The sequence below is a fragment of the Vicugna pacos genome, chromosome 14 (genome assembly GCF_048564905.1).
Source record: "Vicugna pacos chromosome 14, VicPac4, whole genome shotgun sequence".
Lineage (NCBI taxonomy): Eukaryota > Metazoa > Chordata > Mammalia > Artiodactyla > Camelidae > Vicugna > Vicugna pacos.
The window spans coordinates 12,159,154-12,180,755 of NC_133000.1; the positions used below are offsets into that span (position 1 = coordinate 12,159,154).

The window sequence follows — 21,602 nt, forward strand, 5'->3', positions numbered from 1 at the left end:
ACCTCTAAATTTTCTAAACCCCTCAGCACCTGTCTCACAGACTGCTTCGGAAACTGAAGTCTCTGTTCTCTGTACCGTTTGAGTTTCACTTCGCCCTTTGTCTCACTGTTATTCATCCTCTGGGGGTGATCACAGCCGCAGGCACTATAGAAAGCTCCCTCCCCACTCACTCAATTTTTTAAAAATATTCTTTTGCTAAGAGGATTTGATTTGTGCCTTCTTCAGGTGTTAACCGGCACAAACGTCAGCTTGCTTTTTAAAAATATTAAATCAACTTATTTAAAATATATTATTGGGAGGGAGGATATGGCTCAAGCAGTAGAGCGCATGCTTAGCATGCAGGAGGTCCTGGGTTCAATCCCCGCCACTTCCTCTAAAAATAAATAAATAAATAAACATAATTACCCTCCCAAATAAATATAGGCACTTCTTTAAGAACAATCAGTTCCAAAGCATCATAGAGACCCTTCGAGACAAAATATTAAAACAAAAGGCCCACATTATTACTGGCTTAAGAAAGAATACATAAAACACAACAATACACTGTCTTCAAAAAGGTGTATCTTTTCCAAAAGGAATTAGACCCAGCTACAATCAAAGTCCACAGTGTTTGGTGGTAGAAATGACATGTGGGGAGCCAAAGATCTGAGTTTAAATTCAGTCTGAATCTTAACCATCCTGTGATTCAGATATCAGTTCAATGATAACCCATTTACACAAGGCAGTGGCTTTACCTAATAAGGTCAGTCACTATCATATCTGACCACTTGCCTGAGATGAAATGAAACAATGAACTTTTTTGTAATAGTTAGTGGTGGAGCTTGATTTAATGGTAGTGCTTGGATTAAAATACAATTTTCTTGACTGCTAAGCATTTGTTTCTTTATACCAGAAGCCTCCTAGTGGCAGAAATGCAGCAAAAAAGAGTTTGGACCTGCAGTAATTTTTCTTCTAGATATAAGGATAAATGTTAGATTTCAGCCTAATCCTGTCTGACTTTTCTATTAATAATTGATTGGCGTCCAACATCCCTACCCCTAACATATTAACAAGGAAGCAGACTTGGTTCAGCATCTGAGAGAAACCCAAGTTCTATCCTTGCTATAAACTCCCTGTTGATTATATTCTTCTTCTTTTGTTTTTGTTTTTACATATGTGACTATTATTTCTTCCGTGGTCATGATATTCAGTCAGAAATTACGTGCAATGCATTTATCGCAAAATTTTAAGACGTCACTTCTACCTGTTTTTGATCCAAAAGCATTGCAAGTCTTATTCGAACATGGATACTGCTTAGGAAACAAAAAATTACGGTGTAGTAAAGAGAGGAAAGACCTGGTTTCTTGGATTCAAAACAACCTTTGAGTCTGTTAAACAGAACAGAGAATAAACATCCGGTTTTTGGTTGACGCTTCCCAACATTCATTTTTGTCTGTAAAGAGGCAGAAAAGGGAGGGGCTCAAAAAGGAGATGTAAACACAGGACAGAAGTCAGGAACACCCAGTTCTGGGGGTGGTTTAGCTGCTCAGTGGTTGCTTGACTTGGGACAAGTCACAGTGAAAAGCAAGGGCGCAGATCTGATTGTTCTCACCGCCCCAAACTGACTGGTTTGTAATGAGACGGATAATGTGATTACTGATAGCCAATCAAGCCAGTATCCGGAAATTCTCCACTGCGCTATGTTAGCTAAAACCACGTGAGAGAAACTTCTTGAAGGCTCGACAGACCCCAGCAGGAATAAGAGCTGCACCCTTTTACTGTGGATTGACTTTTTCTCAATTTTTTGTTCCTATACTTTTTAGATCAAAACAACACCCCAAAGCCTTAATAACACGTCTGTTGTACTGATCAGTGCTGGAGAATGGTAAAACAACTTGACGTCAAGCTTCCAGATGTAATAAGTGAATCCGGACCATCCGTCTTGCATCGTTTATTTTCCCTCGCCAGGTTCTGCAGGATTTCTCTTCTGCCATCTTAGATTTCATTCAGTAACAACAACAAAAATCCAACAAGTTCAAACCTACAGTAGAAGTCTGACCTACTCTTTTAAGATGAATTTGAGGGTGCAATTAGTTTGCCAAGAGCATGCAAAGATCAAGACCCCTTTGGGGGTCATAACAGTCTAATGAACCTAAATTTAATTGCTTTTCTTGTTTTATATTAAAGAGAATTTTTTTTTTAAGTCTGGGTATTTTCCAGAGTTTCCTGGATTAAGTACTGATGGAGAATAAGTAGAAGTTTAAGATGCAGCATACTGACTTGCTGCCACCGAGTTAGGTCTGACCTGAATTTGATTTAACTACAGAAATACCTCCTATGGGAAGGCGGCCTGTTGTGGTCGAGGACAGGTGGATTCTGGGCTCTGCCACTTACTGTTTTCCATCTTGGATAAGGAAGTTATTTAGCCTTTCTAAGACTCAGTTTGTCCATCTTGGATAAGGAAGTTATTTAGCCTCTCTAAGACTCAGTTTGCCCATCTGTAAAGTGGAGATCATATCTTTCCATAGTGTTACTCTGGGACTAAATGAGAAAACACACGTAAAGTTCTGACCACACTGCCAGGCACAGAGTAAGCTGCTCAATAAATGGTAGCTATTCTTTTAGGAAGATCTGTCTTCTACCATCTTGGAATTCATTCAGCAGCAAATAATCCAACACATTCAAACCTATAAAAAGTTCTGATCTACTCTCTTAAGATGATAAAATTAAAGTGAACTTTCTTTTTAAAGTACTCAGTATGCAACCCAGTGTTTCTCACAGTTCCTTTTTAAGAGAGAAGACAAATTCTGACCAGAGTTTTCATGTAAATGAAAGTCAAAATGTACGCTGATTTGATCCATTGTCCAGTATGCTATATTATACAAACTGGTAGCCAATAAAAGTTTCCCAATGGAAATAATCTTTGACACTTCAATATCAAATTAATGAACACTGAACTTTTAAGAAGCAAAGGAAATATGTATTTATTCTGAGCTCAAGAAATCCAGGAATGAAGTCCCCAAAAGCTAAATTCTGTGGGTCTATTTTCTTTTCTGTAATCACGTACCCTCCCTTCTTTTTTTCCCCTTTCCCCTTCCTATCTCTGAATCTATCTTGACAATCCAGTTTAACAGGGACGTACATATGAAAGCATTTTGGGGTCCCTAGCGGGGACACATGAATACAGTCCTAAAGTCCTTAATAAATGACATCAGGTCACAGGTGGTACAGCCCTCACTGATTTAGATCAATTCTAGCTATCAACACTTAATAACCTTTGTGGATAAAATACAGAACATACTAGTCTGCAATAATATCAATGACCATTCAGTTCTTCACATTACTGACCATTGTGAGAACAGAGATATCTATCTGAGAACAAACCCAAGAGAAAGTTGTTCCCATTAAAATAGTGGGACTTCAGACTTTAGAATTGAGGCAGAAACCCCCAGACATCATTTTATCTTGATCAGTTTTCAGAAACCACATAAATGTTATTTTGATTATTGAAAAATAAAAATATCCCTCCAGGGCAGAAGTACAGTAATGGTTATGGCACGTGCCTTCTTCAGTCTGCAGTTAATTATTGAATATTTAGGTAAAGACCCTGCGAGCTGGAAACTACATGCCTGTTAATAGCGACATCTGCTGGTAACCCAGGAGTATGGTCTGCCCCATTAGGAAGCTCTGTTCTTTGGCACTGAATCACACACAGTTAACTCTTAGCAGGAAACTGTTTTCTATTTTGTGGATTTTCTAGGTCTTTAGAATTCTAGATAATATGTGTAGACACTCCCCACTCCCACCCAGGATGTGGAATTATCCCCTCCCCCACTCTCTGGAGGGTGGGTGGATTCAAAGACTCACAAAGAATAAAGTATGGAAAGAGAAAAATAATTTTAGAGTGGGAAGATGTCTGATGGACAACACCTTAACCAGGTGACCAAGGTGAACATCACCGGTGATGTGTGGATACAAGGTGCCCCTGATGTGATGTGAGCAGAGCATACTTTACTTCCGTGGGATTCTTCCCCAAAACCCACCACCTCTGTCTAACCACACCCAACCAAACCATGCTGGGGGTCATTCTACAAAATGCCTGATCAGTGCTCTTCATAACTGTCAAGGTCATGAAAAATGAGGGAAGACTGAGACACCGTCACAGATCAGAGGACACTAAGGAGGCACCGCGACTCAATGCAGTGTGGCCTCCCGGATGGGATCCTGAACAGAAAAAGGACATTCGTGGAAAAACTGGTGAAACCCAAATAAAGTCTGGGGTTTAGTCAATTGTAAGACACCCATGTTGGTTTCTTAGTTTTGACAAATGCACCACAGTATGTAAGATGAAACACTAGGGGAAACTGAAACTGGATGAGGGGTCTATGAGAATACCCTGTACGATCTTTGTAAATTTTCAGTACATTTCCAAGTACTCCAAAACAAAAAGGTTATTTCTTTTAAAGTGTTAAGTATTTGCTCGATGCCCATTTTGGGGTGATTTTTGGCGGGGGAGGTAATTAGGCTTATTTATTTATTTTTAGAGGAGGTACTGGGGACTGAACCCAGGACCTCGTGCATGCTAAGTTATAGCCTCCCCTCCTGGACTTCCACTTTTTATGCAGGACATTCTTGAGGACAACACTTCATATTTGAGGAATGTCACTGACTAAAACTTGTTTTCATATACGTTCATTTAAACATCCCTGGCAGCCTGCAAGGCAGGCAGATGGGACTATTTCTGTCTCTATAGACGAGGAAGCAGAGACTCAGAAGTTCTATCCTCCTCACAGTTCTCAAGGAGTAAGAAGCTGAGCCAGACGCCACCCAGGACTGGTGGCTCCCCTCCGGGACTCTTTCTACACCTTCCAAGCTTCTCACTTTTAAGTTCCAATAGTAGCAGTTCTGTTGGGAGTGACTGACACAATCATAGTGGGAGTGATTGACACGAGGTTGTTAGATTTCATGTACTCATGTTCTCCCGGCGAGTGATTTGAGTGTGAAAAATAGTAATGAATGCTGTAAGGAAGAAAAATGAAATGGGAAAGAAAAAGTCAGAGTTCCAATATTTACTCCCAGACTTCATCATGAAGTAATAACATTCTCTCTGCCAAGAAAAATCCCTCTCATTCTTTGAGGCTTGGCTCAAGAATGACTGGACAGGTCCTTTCTCCAGGCTCCCCTCTAGGTACGCGGAGCACGCATCTCCAAACTCTGTACCTCTGTAGTACTTTTAACTGCTTCTTTGTTTGTTTGGGGGGAATAAATATTAGAAATACACATTCATATTTTGCTATATATGAAATGACTCTCCCAACTCTCCTTTTATCTTTTTCTATCCATATTCAACCGTCAAATATGTTTTTCCCTAGCCAAATGGCTCATTGTGGATGGGCATATTAAATGCCTTAAGTTAAAAGTCTCAAACTCAAGTCTGAAGAGACCAGCAAAGGAATATAAACAGTTAAAGTAGACAGAAAAGTCAGTTGGCCTCTGTCTCTTATTTTCTCACTTTTATAAGACCTACAAAAACTGGTATTTTTCTACTATAGGAAAAATGGTACTTGATGTTAAGTGGTAACTGACATTTAGCCTCAGTATTTGCAGGGGAACAGGAGAGAGGCATGGATTGTGGCAAACAGGAAGCGCGTGGCATGTTTAAAGGGACAGAACTGTTTTGTTTCGAGCAAGTGTTGCCTTGAGGAAATTCAAGGACAGTATTGATAAACATCTTTTTCTTTTTTTTTTTTAATTCAAGAAAAGCTGGCAATTTGAATTTTTATATGAAACCAGTCTTTAAGTTTTGGCTTAGCTTTAGTTAAAATTCTGGGCTGGCTCAGTGAGATGTGTGTGGTCCCAGTTTGGCTTACATATGCCAGTTTGCAGCCTCTGATTTAAAGAACCTGTCAAGATTCATATCAAAAGAAAGTATTGCTTTGAGAGCTTTCTAGAAGAAACGTTTGCCTTATCAACCTGGGGCTGATTTCAGAAATTCCACTGCTGACCACCCTTCTTCTGAATTAAAAGGGTGTTCTCTATTCAAAATGCAATTATCTCTTAGAAAGTAACATAGTAAGTTGTCATTAGAGACGTAACCCTTAATGTAAATAATTACATTAGATCCTTTAACCTGCTGCATAATAAGACATGAGGCTAGAAGGAAACCGACATAGCACGTAAGACTGGAGGTACAAGCCACTCAGGACAGAAAACAGCTAAAAGCTACGTGTTAGGGTCTAAAATTAAAACTTCTACTTCATGATCATTACTGTATGTGCTCATTACTGTATAATATTTATTTGTATGAATATTCCACAATTTATTCATGTATTCAGTTGATGAACTTTTAGTTTCCAGTGTAATCCATTACAAAGAATGTTACTACTGATTTCCTGTTCATATGTCGCAGACATTCTCTTTGGATGTCCTTCCACAGTGGGATTGCTCTATCAAGTTTTGTAAAGAATTCCAAAATCTTCTCCAAAGTCCGTGTACTAATTGATACTTGACTAGGGGAATGTGACCTTATACTCTCCACGCTCACCCACATTCGAGTGTGCAATGAAACTTCATTGTGTTTTAATTTGTTTTTTTCTGATTATTAATCATGTTGAGCGCCTTTTCGTTATGTTTATTGACAATTAAATATTCTCTTTTGTGAATTTTCTGTCCAGATCCTTTGCCCAGTTTCTGTTAGGTTACATAGAGGGGATTGAACAAATATACTAAGGCTAACAGAAACCAAGTTGCTTACTGTTTGAGAGGGAGTTATTTTCACAGGAAGGAAGAAAACAAAATAAATCCTGCGGTGTTGACTGGAAATGGAAGGATCGATGTAAACTTGTGGTTTTCGATATATATATAGATGGATATGTAGATATCTCTGTAGGCAGGAAAAAGCATGGGATAAACCTGGAACATATTATTATGACAGGAAGAAAACAAATACTCAATGATGTAATTGTACCAAAAGGACACAGAAGCCAGTCTGGAAAGCCTCCCTCTGGCCAAGTCTGAGACAATTGGAGCATAAAAAATAAATAATAATGAAAATGGATCATGACTCTGAATAAAATAGGAAACTATGAGTCCTAAACAAACAAATTTTAAACTTGTTTGATGAAAAATGGGATATTTACATAGTTGCAAATGACTTTCCATGAAACGTTTATTAAACAGAAATGAGAAAGGCATAATTTACAGTGAAGAATTCTGGCAGGCATCACCTTAATCAAAAGATCAAAGTGAACATCACCAGTCACTGGACAAATTAAAATTCTGTACCACCTGGTAAGATGCAATAACAACACAGCATCAAGCACAGTGATGTTCCCATCAGTAACTCATAGTGAATCTCATCGTCAGGAAAATCAAAGAAAGTGAAACTGAGGGACATTCTATAAAGTGACTGGCCAGGATCTTCACAAGTGTCAGAGTCATAAACATTAAGAAAGGTTGAGAAACTGTCCCAGACTGAAGAATAAAGACACGTGACAAATAAAGACATCCTGTGATTCTGAACTATGTCTTTGGTGATCTTTGGTGAAACTTAAATGGGCTCTGAGGATTTTTTTTTTTCAAGATCAGCAAATAATTTATCACGATTCAGCGTGTGGCCAAAGGGCCAGGACAGGTTTAGGAGGAGAGTAAACAACTGGGGTGCCAGTGGCGTCTGGGACAGTCCACGACAGTCTGCCCAAGGCTTCTGTGGTTGGGGGGTAGGGTGTCTGCGGTCACCTCTGTCCACTGTCCCTAGGCTGGTTGGGCTCTGTGGGGCTTCCTTCCCCCCTCCCTCCAGCGTCTGCGCCTCCTCCCCGCATCCGGCAGCTCCAAGCCCAGCGGTGGCATAAGGGACCAGCAGGGACTTCAGAGTGCACTCAGCGGCCGTCAGGAGGGCAGGCACTGGCCGCCCGCGCAGCCCGGATACCCTGGTCGCAAGCACTCAGCTGCGCATCCTGTGCTGGCCTGTCTGGCGCCCCAGCCTGTAGAGGGCGCCCTCCACGTCCGCGCCAGGGGCCGCCGGGTCCCACGGGGTCCCGGAGGGTTGAGGAGCCGAGCCGGAGCCAGAACCGGAGCGGCTGCCCTGGCGCGCAGTGGCCGACGCCACGATGTAGGGTGCACGGGGTGCGGAAGCCGCGATGCGTGCAGCCGGATCACGCTGCCTCCGCGCCAGCGCCGCCTCCGCGCCAGCGCCGGGCAGGTCTTCCGAATTCTCCCCCGCTAGAAAATTCTCACCTCTACTCCCTGTACAGGTGGATGTCCTCAGAGGACGTGGTGGTGCTGCTGGCAACACAAAGAGCCAGGACATTTACACAGCCAGTACATTCTCAAAGTTATTTTCCTGACTTTGATGTCTTTGCTGTGGTCACGTTTGTGAGAAACATAAACGTATTGGATGTGATGGGTGTCGGAGTGGGATTTGATTTTAACCATATGACAAGCTAATCAGTTAGCCTGTTCCTATTTCACAGACGCTGGCAGAAGACAAAAGAGGCTTGGATCAGAGACAAAGGATTTTATTACTCATGGCACAGGAAGCAGTGTGAAAATCATTTTTATTTTGTCCCTTTTCCCCCGAAGTCCCAGGGGAGCAACACAGAGGGCCCAGATGGCCCCTGCACGTGCAGTGGGCTGTAATAAGGAAGAAATACCGAACTCGGGGAACCTGCTGTTTTATAGCAGTGAGCCTACTCTTTGCCCAGAATATTGCTTCATCCCTCAAGGTCGCTCACTGCAAAAAGAACCCTGATGTATACCTAAAGGAATAGTGTGTGTGACCAGCAAAAACATGGACAGGAAGTTCTGTGGCAGTATTCATATTATTTGTACTATCACAAGATTGTGAAAAATTTAAGTGCCCATCAACGGTGTATAAGTAAATTACAGTGTATTCAAAACTGAAAGAAAAGGAATGCACTGTTCCATAAAACAACATGGATGAATCTTACAAATCTAAGGTTAAATGATTGCATCCAGATATAGAAAATATATAGTTTCATTTACAAAAAGTTGAAAAACGGATGAAACTAGTCTATGGAGCTAGAGGTCAAAAGAGGCCCTGGAAGCACTGACTTGAGGGGGGGCCTGAGGGAGCCTTCTGAGTTGCTAGTGCTTGTTTTTTCTTCATCTGTGCGGTGGTTCCAGGGCTGTGATAATTTATTGACCTGAACACTCAGGATATGTGTAGTTTTCTGTTTTATTTCAACAAAAGATTTAAATGTGAAAAAATTGCTAGTGCATGTTTACATAAGTGAAATAATACACAGATGTGTAAAGGAAATGCTAACACTCGCCTGGCTTCCTTGTCTCCTGGGGTACCCATTGTTAACGGGCCAGTCTGTATCCTTTCATATCGTCTCCTTGTTAAACAGGCAAGTATAATCATCTATACACAAATGTCTCTGGTTTCTCTTTCTTGTTTCACTGTTTGCTTTTATCCATTATATAATATAATTTATAGCCTTTAAACTCTAATATTTTTCATGGACAATTTGTCATGGACTTTCTATAAGTCAATAGCTGCTGTTGGAATTTTTACGTCTAATTTTTCTACCCACACATTTATAATTTTATGTAAATAAGTACATACACTGTCGTCATTTTGTGAAGCCTCTTTTTCAATGCATTCCCCCTTCTGCCCGTGGTTATTTTTCTATTTATATTACCATTTATAAATGCATAATGTGTATTTAATCATTCATGTATATAAAATGAAAATTTATAGAGATGTGTAAAACATGTTCATATTAATATTCTCATTCTTATTAATTTTAATATTTCTACTCTATCTTGTTCCCAAAATACACGTAATGTAGCATTTTTGCCAATGTAATAATCCATGCTCCATATAGTGCATGGACATTCAAAATATTATACAAACATACAAAGCTTTTTGTAAATACAGCATTTTAAAGGTAGAAATAGTGTTAATAGTTTCACTTTTCATCACATTTGAATATTTGGAGAAACAGTACTTTCTTTGAATTAAACATAAGGCTTTTCAGAGTATATTGTTTGTACCTACTGGAAGCAAATAGAAATATTAGGCTCAATAACATGCATTTATTTTTCTGTTCAATACCTACATCTTATCTTCCTATCTCTGCTGGGGAAAAATCTCATTATTACATCATTAATATTATCGCTTATATGGCGTTACAGGCAATTAACTAGGTGTTCCTTTGTTATACTGAATTTAACTTAGCCCTTACCTTTTGAAGGATAGCATAATGTCAACAAATAATTGTTTGCTTTTTATTTTTTAAGAAAAATCACCCTGTAAATTGACATCTATTGCTTCAGAAATCAAGTTTAATTAACATGTAGAATTAAAGCCAATGGCATTTTATGGCATTTTCATTTTTTTCTTTATGAAAAAATAAAATTTACAAATGTGTATGTTGCTTTATAAAGTTAAGTGGGAATGAGGAACACCAATTCAATGACTTCAAAAGAAATTTTCACTTCAAACTCCATCATCATAACTTTGTGTCAGGCATGGCAAAATATCCAGACATATACTTCACCAGAAATTATTCTGATGTTGATTTCCTATCAGAGGCAGGTGATTTATAAGCCTTTTAGTGTTAATAACAAAATTAATAACAGGGCTTATCCTTTACCCTAAGAAATAGGAAATAGGCTTTAGAAACAAGACACCAAGCAGCAGCCTGGAGTTAGGCAAGAAAAAGGAGAGAGGATCTCTCCTTGTATATTGTCATTCATCTGATACAGTTTTTGGTCTGAGGTCCTGAAGAGAGACTGAGTCTGGTTTCTGCTAATTAGGCTTTGGCATCATACCTTGATTAAAGAGCTTCCCTTTAAGAAAAGTCTTTTTTCTCTACTCTGAGATCACTAGAACACGCTGTTTTTGCTCCTTCAGTCGTAAAAAGTAGGGCTGGGTCCGTAACACTCGTCAACGTCCCATCAGGCCTCTCACACCGAGATGCTGCTTCTTCACAAAGGTTGCTGCTCATCTGCTCTCATGCCTTCCCAAGTTCTTCTATTGGCTCTTCTCTCCTCTGGCACAAAGTGCCAGCTGGTTTGGGTGGCTCTGTTCCTCGGCCTCATGATTGAATTTCTTGTTCAGAATGAACCATTCCACCTCTGACACCAGGCAGCCCTTCAGCTCTTTAAACAGATTGGTCCAAAACTGCAAAGCAAATAACCCCAGGGGTCAGTTATTCATTAGGAAGGATGTAATCATTCATAATCATAGGCCAATTGCTGGAGAGCAGTTCATTTCTTACTAACCAGTCACTGTTGACAGTTTTGCTTTCAAATCTCCTATAATAGAGTCTCACTGACTTAGGACTTGCTGTTTCTGTGCAATTGTAGCTTTAAGCTGACAAAAAACTGCATTGCATTAATATTTTAAATTAAAATCAATGATTACTCTAGCACAGTGACAGAACGCTGCTGCTGAATGCCACTGAATTTCTCATTAATATTAATTTGTAGTTTGTAGAGAAGCAGCTTAACAACCATTGAGCTACACACATACAATTCTAATATTGATGAACTGAGCCCTATAGGTCTGTGGTCATGAAAGAAATTGCTCTTGGCTGCCTCTGTTTGATTTTATGGTCTTTCTTAGCATTTTCAAAATTCATCATGTTTCAGTAATAACACGTAATGTACTTTTTCTGGTTTTCCAATTTCTGACCAGCATAAGTGTGTTTTAGGTTGTCAGGAATGACATAAAATTTCCCAGTGACTTTTTTTTTTTTAAATGGAGGTACTGGGGATTGAACCCAGGACCTTGCGTATGCTGAGCACATGCTATACCCCACCCTCCCAGTGAGGTCTTTATCAAAAGACATGATAACCCTGATATCAACATAATCATCATCAGTCACGATTTACCGAGTATGTTTTAAGAACCTGGGACTGAACTAATAAACTGTTCTCTTATAAAAATCAACTTTTCTGTTTGGAAGATTCCTTAGTATAGGAAAAGGATGCTGTTGACCTGAAATTAGTAGAATACTTAATTTTTCTTGTTTACCTTGATTGTGAAAGTTAACTTCCACTTAGCTGTAAACACACACATCATATTTGCAATATTAGATGAACATGTGCCCACAGACAGTAATTAAAGAGCCATCATCTGACCTGGATGCCTTTGTAACTTCCAAACAGAAAACTTGATTTTTATAAGAGGACAGTTTATTTTGTTCATTAACAAATGTTTACTGACTGTATAAGGCATTACACTAATTTTTGCTGTGAGGTGTACAGATAAGTAACACATGTATTCACCTCAAACATATTTTACTGTAAGTTAGGAAACTGATGAGGTATGTATGCAATAACCAGAGTACAATTTAGTTTTGTCCACTCTTCCTGGTGTTGTGAGAACCAGAGAAAGAGCAACAAAACCTCCAGAGAGATGACACTTCTCTTTGGGGCCTGTCATATGTGGATGTGCCTTTACTGAAAAACAAACATGCTTTCGGCCAGGGCAGCAAGACACAAACTTTAGTGACTGTCAGAATCCCCTGGAGGGCTTGTTAAAACACAGTGCTGGGCCTCATCCTCAGGATTTCCCATTCAGCGGGCCTACGGCGGGGCTGGAGATGCTGTATTTCCAACAAGTTTCCAGGTGACGCTGAAGTTCCTGGTTGAGGAAACACTTTAAAAAACCACTGGATTAGAGACTCCCCAAATTGGTGCATAGTAAAAATTTCCTGGGGAGCATTTTCTTTCTTCGTTTATAAGCATTTCCTTTCCTTTCTTCCCTCTCTTCCTTCCTTCTTCCCATTTTTCCTTCCTTCCTTTCTTCTTTAACCTGGATTTTCCTCCTCTTCACTCTTAAGAGACTCACTGCATCTGTGCCAAGGAGCAAAAGTCAGCACCTTCTGAGAGCTCATAGCATCATTTGCTGAATTCCAACTCAGTCAACTTTCCTTCCCACTGTCCTGGGGGAGGTTAGATAGCGGGGAGGAATGAGTGGAGGCAAAATGGGAGTTGCCCCGGGTGGCAGAGCTGCGATTCAAACCAGGTTTTCTGACTCCAAGACCAGGGCACTTTACCTGTGGTTTCAACATATCAGTATCTTTTTGGAGAATTATCATTTGATAATTGAGGGTTTTTTTTAAAAATAAGGTTGTAAAGATAGCTTTTGTGTGTTTACATCACATTCATTTTCATTAATAGTTAACATATTAAAATTTTGATTTTAAGTTGAAGAGACAACTTAAGTATCAAGTAAATCTACTGACAAATCTCATGATTATTAATTACTCAATTTGTTTCTAAATTTAAGATATTAAATTTCCCCAAGTATTTAATAACAACTTACAAATTTAATTCATGTATTATTTTAAACATCTCATTAAAGTAATGCAAATTATGGTCTAACTATTTAAAAATCTTTGTAAGCGTGATTTATGTATCTAAAACTTTTAATGTAAAATAAGTAACAGGTTTTGTAAAGGACTTCAAACAGATAAGAAGGTAGAATTACAAATCAAACACACAAAATATTCTTAAGTACTCAAATGATACTTAAAAACCTAACAAAGATTTGATGATTCAAATCTAAACTCATAAATTTTGTTAAAAACTTACCAAATAATATTAAATCTTTTTAAATTAAAATCACACAAAAAACATTTTTAAGTTACAAGTTCACGTTAGATTTAAAAACAAAACAACTTGTATTTTTCAGACAATTATACACTGTTCAAATTTCCCATTTTCTTTCTGATTTATTTCCTGCAGCTGCGGTCACCTAGATTTGCCCCTAAAGTTCCAAATTGGTATGAAAATATTGACTGCAAGGATTTGATTTTATCGTTATTTTCTCTGTGCTGCCTTTTACATCTTCCTGGAGTTGCTAAGTCATTTATCATCTCTTTACTCAAAAAATTTCAGGCTGTGGTTAGAGATTCCGGACAGGAAGCTAGAAGTAGGGGCAGCTTCCAGAATAATTCTACCTGAGCTACCTACTAATACACCAACCCTCTTCATGTAGAAAGGAGGCTTTTCAGTCCTTTGCCTTTTCTTGAAAACAGTTTCATCTAGTTACTTCTTGGTCATTTTGTTTCTTTACTATAACTTATGACACAACTCTTACCATAACCCCTTCATAAATTGCCTAGTTGGGGTGCACGATGTCCCATATCCACCCTAACAAACTACCATGTCTGTTACTTTGCAACCCAAGGTTCCAACTGGTACAGGCAGCCAAGGGGAGGCTGCAGAGGTGACAGGGAAGGTGTACTCAGCAAAGAAAGGGCTTCAGGCCTTACCCAGGCTTCGGTCAGACTGACCACACTGTTACTCATTCTGCAGATTTCATTTTAAGAAGGTTTGAAATCATCTTATTGCTAAAAGGTTTAAAATCACTCCATTCATGACCGCTAAAGGTTTCAGTAATGAAACCTTAAAACCAGAGAATTTTAAGGACACACAGAAAGATGAGATCTATCGCAGAAAATACGTCTGAATTAAAAAAAAAAAAGAGAAACTTGAGGCAGCTTTTAAAATTCATGAGGTTTCAAAGAAAAGAGAGAAATCAGGAAATATTTCCACGTGAGAAGCCTCAACACCTAAAACTTGAGGACTAGGCAGTACAGCAGATCATAGAAGGTACAAAGGAAGGGCTTCAGGGTGTCCTGATTAAACAGAGATAAGAAACATGGGCTCACTACTTCAAAGACCCTGAGGGGAATGCGTGAGAAAGACAGCACATGTTACAAGGACTTCTACGGAGAAACTGACAAGGAAAAATGAAAGCTCAAAGTTTCATACTCAATTTCTCAGCTTTTCTAGAAACGAGAGCATGGGATGTGCTTTAGGATCAACTAGCCAGGCATACAAGCATAGGAACAGGATTCAAAGACACAAAGAAACTGGTGCTGCTGGGAGTTTTCCTGGGAAGTGGTGTTTGTGGCCTATCAGTTTCCAGGGGCATTGGAGCCAAGGTGGCCAGAGGTCAGAGCAACGCACGCCATCAGCTGCGGAATCCACGGCTCAGCCTGGAGGCCAGTGAGCTCAACAAACTGGTCCTGGGGAGTAATTTGGACCACAGTTCTGGCAACGTGGCTTTCCTTTGTTTCTATCTCCTGAGCTTGATTCTCCAGTTTTCACAGAGATTCTTTGATCTGTCCAATATAACTAATTGTCAAGAAATGATGGGGGGAATCCAGGATTTACTCTCTGGTCTGACTGGCGCTGAAGACAGTAAAACTGGCCAGTAATAAGGGATCGATGTGGGCAGCCTATAAGACGCAATAACTAAAAATTCATCAGATTATCAGCTGTGGTCACTCTGAGCGATCAGGCCTATTCATGGCAAGGCTTTGGAGGGCCACACAGTCCCTAAGCATCAGCTGAACAAAGTGACCAACTCCGTGGATGTCAGTCATCCTTCCTAAACACCCCTTTGCTCACTGGCCCGTGAATGAAGTCAAATGGTGACAAGGACATAGACTCAAAACATGGACTTCCTTTTACTGGGCTACCACCACTGCTGAGTGCCCAGTCTGCCAGCTGCAGCCAAGCCTGAGCTTCCAGCACATTCTCCAGCCACTGAACAATTAGATTCCTTCCCTCTCATGCTGGGAAATACTGTCTTCTACTGAACTAGAATCCTACCTGTATTAGCCTTCTTTTTCTGTCAGCCATTGACCTACCAAACACATTATTTACCACCGTAATTTTGCACACAACATTGCTTCTTCCCTAGGAAATCGCTTTACGGTGAAAGAGGTATTGTAATCCTGACGGAATCCATTAGTCTTATTACATATTCCATTAAGAAGAAGCAATAACAAAATAGTGATAGAAGCTATTAATGAGCCACTCCTGCAGCAACCAGACGACAACACCTGAGTTTAGGTGCACGCTGTTCTTGAAACTAGAGGTTGGTATTGGTCCTGTTTCTCCCACAGTCTGATCTGGGAAGACAGCCGGGTGGGTGGGCACCTCTCAACAAATGACTCACTTGTAAAAATTTTGCTTTGTCTCCAGAAGTCTGGCACCCCTGCCGATGCTGCCTCCGGAACTCTGTGTTGCTTAAACCCCTACTGTCTTCTGAAAGCGCACAGACACATGGAACTGCAGAGTCTAGGTCTTGTGATTAAAGGTGTCAGGGCCTCAGAAAGAGAACTTATATCAGGAGCAGCAACAGCGGTCCCATGAATTGGATGATGAGGGGTCCTGTTGAACTTGTGACACTGCACAAACAGATTAAAAAAGGAGAGTTATTTATGTGGTTTGCAGAGTGACTGCTCCTGACCCTGAACAAAGGGGAAGTTGGATTTTTGCTACAGAGTAAGAGGCCAGTCAGAAAGGCACAGGACAGAAACTAGATAATCATCTGAGTATTTCCTGGGATTTTCATGTCCTGCAGCAAAATTAAGAGGAAAATATAGGAACTTCATATAGCCAGAACTATCAAAGGTCTATGTTCTTTTGGGTCACCTCACCAGATAAGGAACTTTCATCAGCTGATGTATTGGCTGAAGACAAAAGGATCATAGAAAGGACAGAAATCATGCATTCCAACAACAGCTTTGTGACAGTTGTGGAAATTAAAAATGTGACATAACCCTGTGTTCCATTCTGTCTTTCCTCCCTTGAATGCCGCTTTATACAGAAATGGGTTGTTGGTGGTTTCTTTACAGTTTTGTCCATAAGTTACATGATATTGAGGAAAGGCTACGATAAAACTAGTGGAAATTGGACTTTGCGCCAAGTAGGAAAAAAAAATGATTAGATTTCTGCTTGTTCCTTAGAGGATAAAGTAAGTGCGATTTTGGTTATGTGGTAAATACACTGCATTCTATTAGGGAAATTATTTTTGAACCATTAAGAATGGGTAGAAAAGTACATGTTGATATTATGTAACTGAAGGTGTACACTGTGGTGGACAACTGCCATTTATCTATCTGTCTGCCTGTCTGTCTGTCTATCTATCTAAATATCTATCTACCTATCTATTTATTGGTGGGAGTGTGGGTTGCATGGTATAGGAATTCTCATTCTATATTCAAGTAATTGTCCACTTTCTCAGCTCCCCTGACAGTGGGCACAATCTGTTATCTAAGCTCTGCCAATAAACAGCATCTGTCCTAGATTTTTAATCAAGAGAAAGTGATACACGAAGCACAGACAGGGGAGATCGCCTCAGGAGGTGGTAGGGTTTTAAACAGCATGGTCTCCAGAAGGCACTGGCGTTGGACCATGGAGGCACCTTACAACCAGGGTCAGAAGTGTGGCTGAAGTGGCCTGTGGATCCAGGCTTCGGCAATAAGGACAATGGGCTCCACGAGGAGCTGCTCTCTGGAGTGATTTTGGTGATGGCTATCTGTCCCTCTGGAGTGATTTTGGTGATGGCTATCTGTCCCCAGCTTCCTTCGTTTCAGTCTCTCTTCCAAGTGTGTTCCTTCTTCTTTGCTATTAATTCTGAGACATACCCTGAATCCTCTTGTTAAATAAATTTCTATTTAAATCATCCGCAGTCAGCTCCTATAAATTGCAATTAAGAACTCTAACTTATAAAGCCATAAAACTTCATTTCATTGCTTCTATTCAGGAAGCCTTTAGTAAGCACATATGTTGTGCAAGATACTGTGTTGGAAACTAGGAAGGCAAAGATGAGTGACATAGTCCCCATCATCCATGTGCTTAAGAATCTGGGGAGGGGGACAACAAATATGTAAATAAATTTTTTAAATAATCACATGACACAAGCTGTAAAAGGTGGTATGTATTAACTGCTACGGAATTTGCATCAGGGATCAATCAGCTCTGCCCAAGGACAGACGAGGAGCTGTGTGAAGGCACAGACGAGAACTGATATTTGAGTGCAGCCCGAAGGGCAAATAGGATTTCACCACTTCCCTAGGAGCAGACATTCCTGGAAGAGTGGCTTGTAGAAGCCAACGTTTGGAGACTTAGAGTTTGTGATGTATTTGTGGCCCAGAAAATACAGGTGGCTTGAGTGTTGTGATCACAAGCAAGTGCCCAGAAATAAGACTAGAATGATAATCTGAGACCTGATCATGAAGGTCTGTTTATGAAGTGTGTGTACACCATACTGAAAAGTTACTTTATTCAATAGTTGTCATCATGGCTTTTAAAGCAAAAAAGTAATAGGATCATATCTGTTTTAGAAAAATAAGGCTGGTGTCAATGTAAAGGTAGTAAACTGTGTCAATGCAACACCAACATAGAACACATTTGACAGTTTAGCTGCAAAAGGGTTTGCCTACATTCCAAGTGTGAGGTGTATAAAACTCAAAATGAAAACCGAGGAAGCAGTAATACAGTCTGATAACTAATGCCAACTTAGCTGGTAACTATGTGACTTGGGGTTGGCCATATATCCTTGGAAAGATTTCTTAGCCTTGGATTACTCGTCATAAACACAATACTAATGACATGATCACATGGTCATGATCCCTGTGTTGCAAGGTAGTTGTGACAATAATAGTGTATTAAAAGCATCCAGCACTAGTCTGACTCTCAATTAACCTGCATGCTAAGTAACAGCATTTATTATTACTAATATAGTGAAAAATGTAGAGGCTTAACATTCTATTCTATGATTCTCCAGACAAGGCTTTAATAAATGCCATATATATTTTGATGAAGTCAGTATGATGGGACTTCTACTGATTCCAGAGGCCAAAGAGCAGGAAAACATAAATAACCATCCAAAAGGGATAAAGGGGAAATAGAGGAGGCCCTCCTTTCAGCTGCTATTTGGAAGGTAAGAATGTCCACATTTCACACTTCAGTCTGGTTCTTCTGTAGTTACGTAAAAACGCTTTCTCTTTTACATGCATGTATTCTGCCGTTAAATTAAAATATCTTGGTCAGATATTTTAATTCTTTCACTGTTCTAGTATATTATGAAGTTCAGTATACATAAATACATTTTACATTTTCACTAAAAGAAAACCTTACCTTCAGTAAGAATTGTTATACAAATAAAATATTATATTTATACATATGTAATTATATACATATATAAAACACAGGTCTCTGATGAGGCTTACCTGAACATTTATTTTAACTGTGGGAAAAAAACTGACTTGAACTGTTGAAAAATATTGATTTTAAGCCCTTAGCTTATAATTTATAGTTAGCCTTATAAAAATGGTAAGTGAACATTAAAAAACATAAAAATAAAGCTCAAGTGTAGAGCACATGCTTAAAATGCACAAGGTCCTGGGTTCTATCCCCAGAACCGCCTCTACAAACAAACAAACAAACAAACAAATAAACCTAATTACCAACCCCTCCAAAAAACTAAAAAAAAAATTGCTTTGAATGTTTCAATTTTACAATAATTTCCCTGTCTTCATACTACTACATATCATTTTGATTTTCAAATTATTTTATTTCCTTTTTTACAATTGCAAATTCAGTGAAGTACAAAACAAACGCAGAAAAGTGGGCCATAATTACCCTACCTTAATAACTTCCGTTAATAGATTCAGTAACACATGGGTAAGATTAGAAAATTTCAATCCGTTTGTAAAATGAAAAGTGGAAGACTTCCTTCCACTGGAACGCCATCCAGGACAAAAAAAAGCCTGAATTTACACGTATTTCGGTCATACACACAAGTAACCACACCATACGCACTATAATGCGCCTTACTTTTTTCACAAACTATATTTTGGAATTCTTTCCACATCTGCATTTAAATCTTCAGAGCTGGCAACAGCTGCCTTGGACTCTAAAGTGAACTTAACTAGAATTAACTTTTACTGAACGTCTAAGTTCAGGCACAGGTCTCGGGGTATCTTACTTACGCCCAGCTCAGACTTTCACGGTTCAGGATTCCGAAGTCCTCAATGTCCTAAACCATAATCCCCAAACTCCTCCAAACGGGACTTGAATTTCAGCCCACTTCGCACAGGCTCGCGTCAGCCTCCTCCTCCCAGCCGAGGGCCCTGCTCCGCCGCCCGCTTCCACCGACTCCCATCGCTCCTACGAGCCTGGCTGAGCGGGCGTCTTCCGGGCAGAGCCTCCCGAGGGCGCATGCGCGGCGGGTGTGCGCACGCGCGCCACTCGCGCTGCCGGCGCGTCCGCGTCCCGGGCTGAGGTGGCCGGCTCCGAGCCGGGGGCGGGGCGCGCGGCGCGATGGCCGAGGGCGGTGGAGAGGTGGTCGCCGTGCCCGCGACCGGGCCTGCCAACGGCCTCAACAATGGGGCCGGCGGGACCTCAGCGCAGACCAACAACCCGCTGTCGCGGAAGCTGCGTAAGATTCTGGACACGCGGCTGGACAACGACAAGGTGAGCGGGGCTGACGGGGCCGAGGGTCCCGTGGGCTGAGCCAGGCCCGGGGCGGCGTCTGTCCGGTACCCACTCCCTTGTCCCCACCGCGGAGAGGACCCCAGAGCCGCCGGGGGTTGGGGGTGGGGGTGTTTGGGAAGGGGTAGGCCGAAGAGCCCCTGGAAAAGCGAAGAGGTTTCCTGGTTGGTACCCCTGTTTAATTAAAACAATTCCTTGAAGGGTCTGGATCCGGAAGGCGAATGGTGGAGCCCCCTGCCCCCGCAGGTGTTCAGGGGCGTCAGCAGGGAGCGGGAGAGAGGGCCCCGGGCGGGATAAAAAACCCGTGCGAAGGAGCAAGCTACAAGATAAGGCAGCACGAATGGGGTGCGTTCGGGAGGACCCGGAGGGCAGGGCTAGGCTTCACTGAGCCTTTCCAGGGACAGGTGAAAACAACTAATTTGCAGCGCTAAAGGGCTGCCGCTGCTCATGGCTCAAATGAAATACCTACTAGTTTTTGTTGTTAGCTAAGCACAGGCTAGAATGTATGTATGGGCTCATGCTGTGTTTTTTTACAAGGTAAACTATCCACATTCGCTCCCAAGTACCTCCTGAAACTTAGATGGGCCGTTCCAGCTAGGGTGATGGCTGGTTATCTCTTCAATGAGTCGCTAGGTATTGTGACATAAAGGAAAAAATATATATTTAGAAGTGAGAGTTTTACAGATAATTTTGTAGGTAACTGCAAATAGACCGTCAGTAAGAAATTGAATGTAAAAATATTATAATGTAGTGAGTAAAAAAGACGGGCTCTGGGGCACTTATTTAGATATAACCACCAAATGGGCGCATTAAGATTTGAGTAAGTCCCTTAACTTCTCTAAGCTTATGTTAAATTTCTCAATTGGGGATATTACCAGTAACCTCAGCTGAACTCCACATTTGTACTATCAGTTGTCTATATGACACCTCCAATTGGATACCTGATCAACATCATAAAGATTTAACACGGCCAGAGCTCTTGATTTTTCTCCAGACTAGTTCTGCCCCTCTGTTAGTAAGGAACATCACCCTTTACCCATCAAGCAGGAAGCTTTTGAGTAATTTTTTATTCCTGTCATTTTTTTCACATCCCACATCCAATCCATTAACTTGTCCTATAGGCTCCACCTTGAAAAGCAGTTTTTTGGAATATCTCCCTGTCTTTTTATCTGCAATGCTGCCGTCTTGGTCTAAGCCACTGTCAGATCTTGCTTGGGTTATTTTAGTTATTTCCTCTCTGCTTCCTTCCTTGCCCTCCTCTACCATCCATTCTTCTCACTAAATTGGAGTAAACTTTTAAAGGTATAAAGCATATTACAATACTCCTTTGCTTAAAAACTCTAGTA

General features: G+C 40.6%; 1 protein-coding gene and 1 long non-coding RNA gene across 4 annotated transcripts in view; one reads left to right on the forward strand and one right to left on the reverse strand.

The window, feature by feature from the left end:
- Positions 1 to 8,479: 8,479 nt before the first annotated feature.
- On the reverse strand, positions 8,480 to 19,955 carry LOC107034151 (uncharacterized). Its single transcript, XR_012079955.1, has 3 exons — positions 19,755 to 19,955; positions 15,932 to 16,163; positions 8,480 to 11,131 (listed from the first exon to the last, which is right to left on the reverse strand). It is a non-coding gene; the product is annotated as an uncharacterized lncRNA (long non-coding RNA).
- Positions 19,956 to 19,979: 24 nt separating this feature from the next.
- The window catches only part of COG6 (component of oligomeric golgi complex 6), a 62,117-nt gene continuing 60,494 nt past the window's right edge, over positions 19,980 to 21,602 (forward strand). The window contains exon 1 of one of the 3 annotated variants that reach the window (XM_072976157.1): positions 19,980 to 20,238. In XM_072976157.1, the coding sequence (XP_072832258.1) occupies positions 20,086 to 20,238 (153 nt within the window). In that variant the 5' untranslated portion in view covers positions 19,980 to 20,085. Of the gene's footprint in view, positions 20,239 to 20,455; positions 20,503 to 20,801; positions 20,890 to 21,602 lie in introns of those variants that run through there. The other 2 variants (XM_072976159.1, XM_072976158.1) reach the window with 2 other exon arrangements.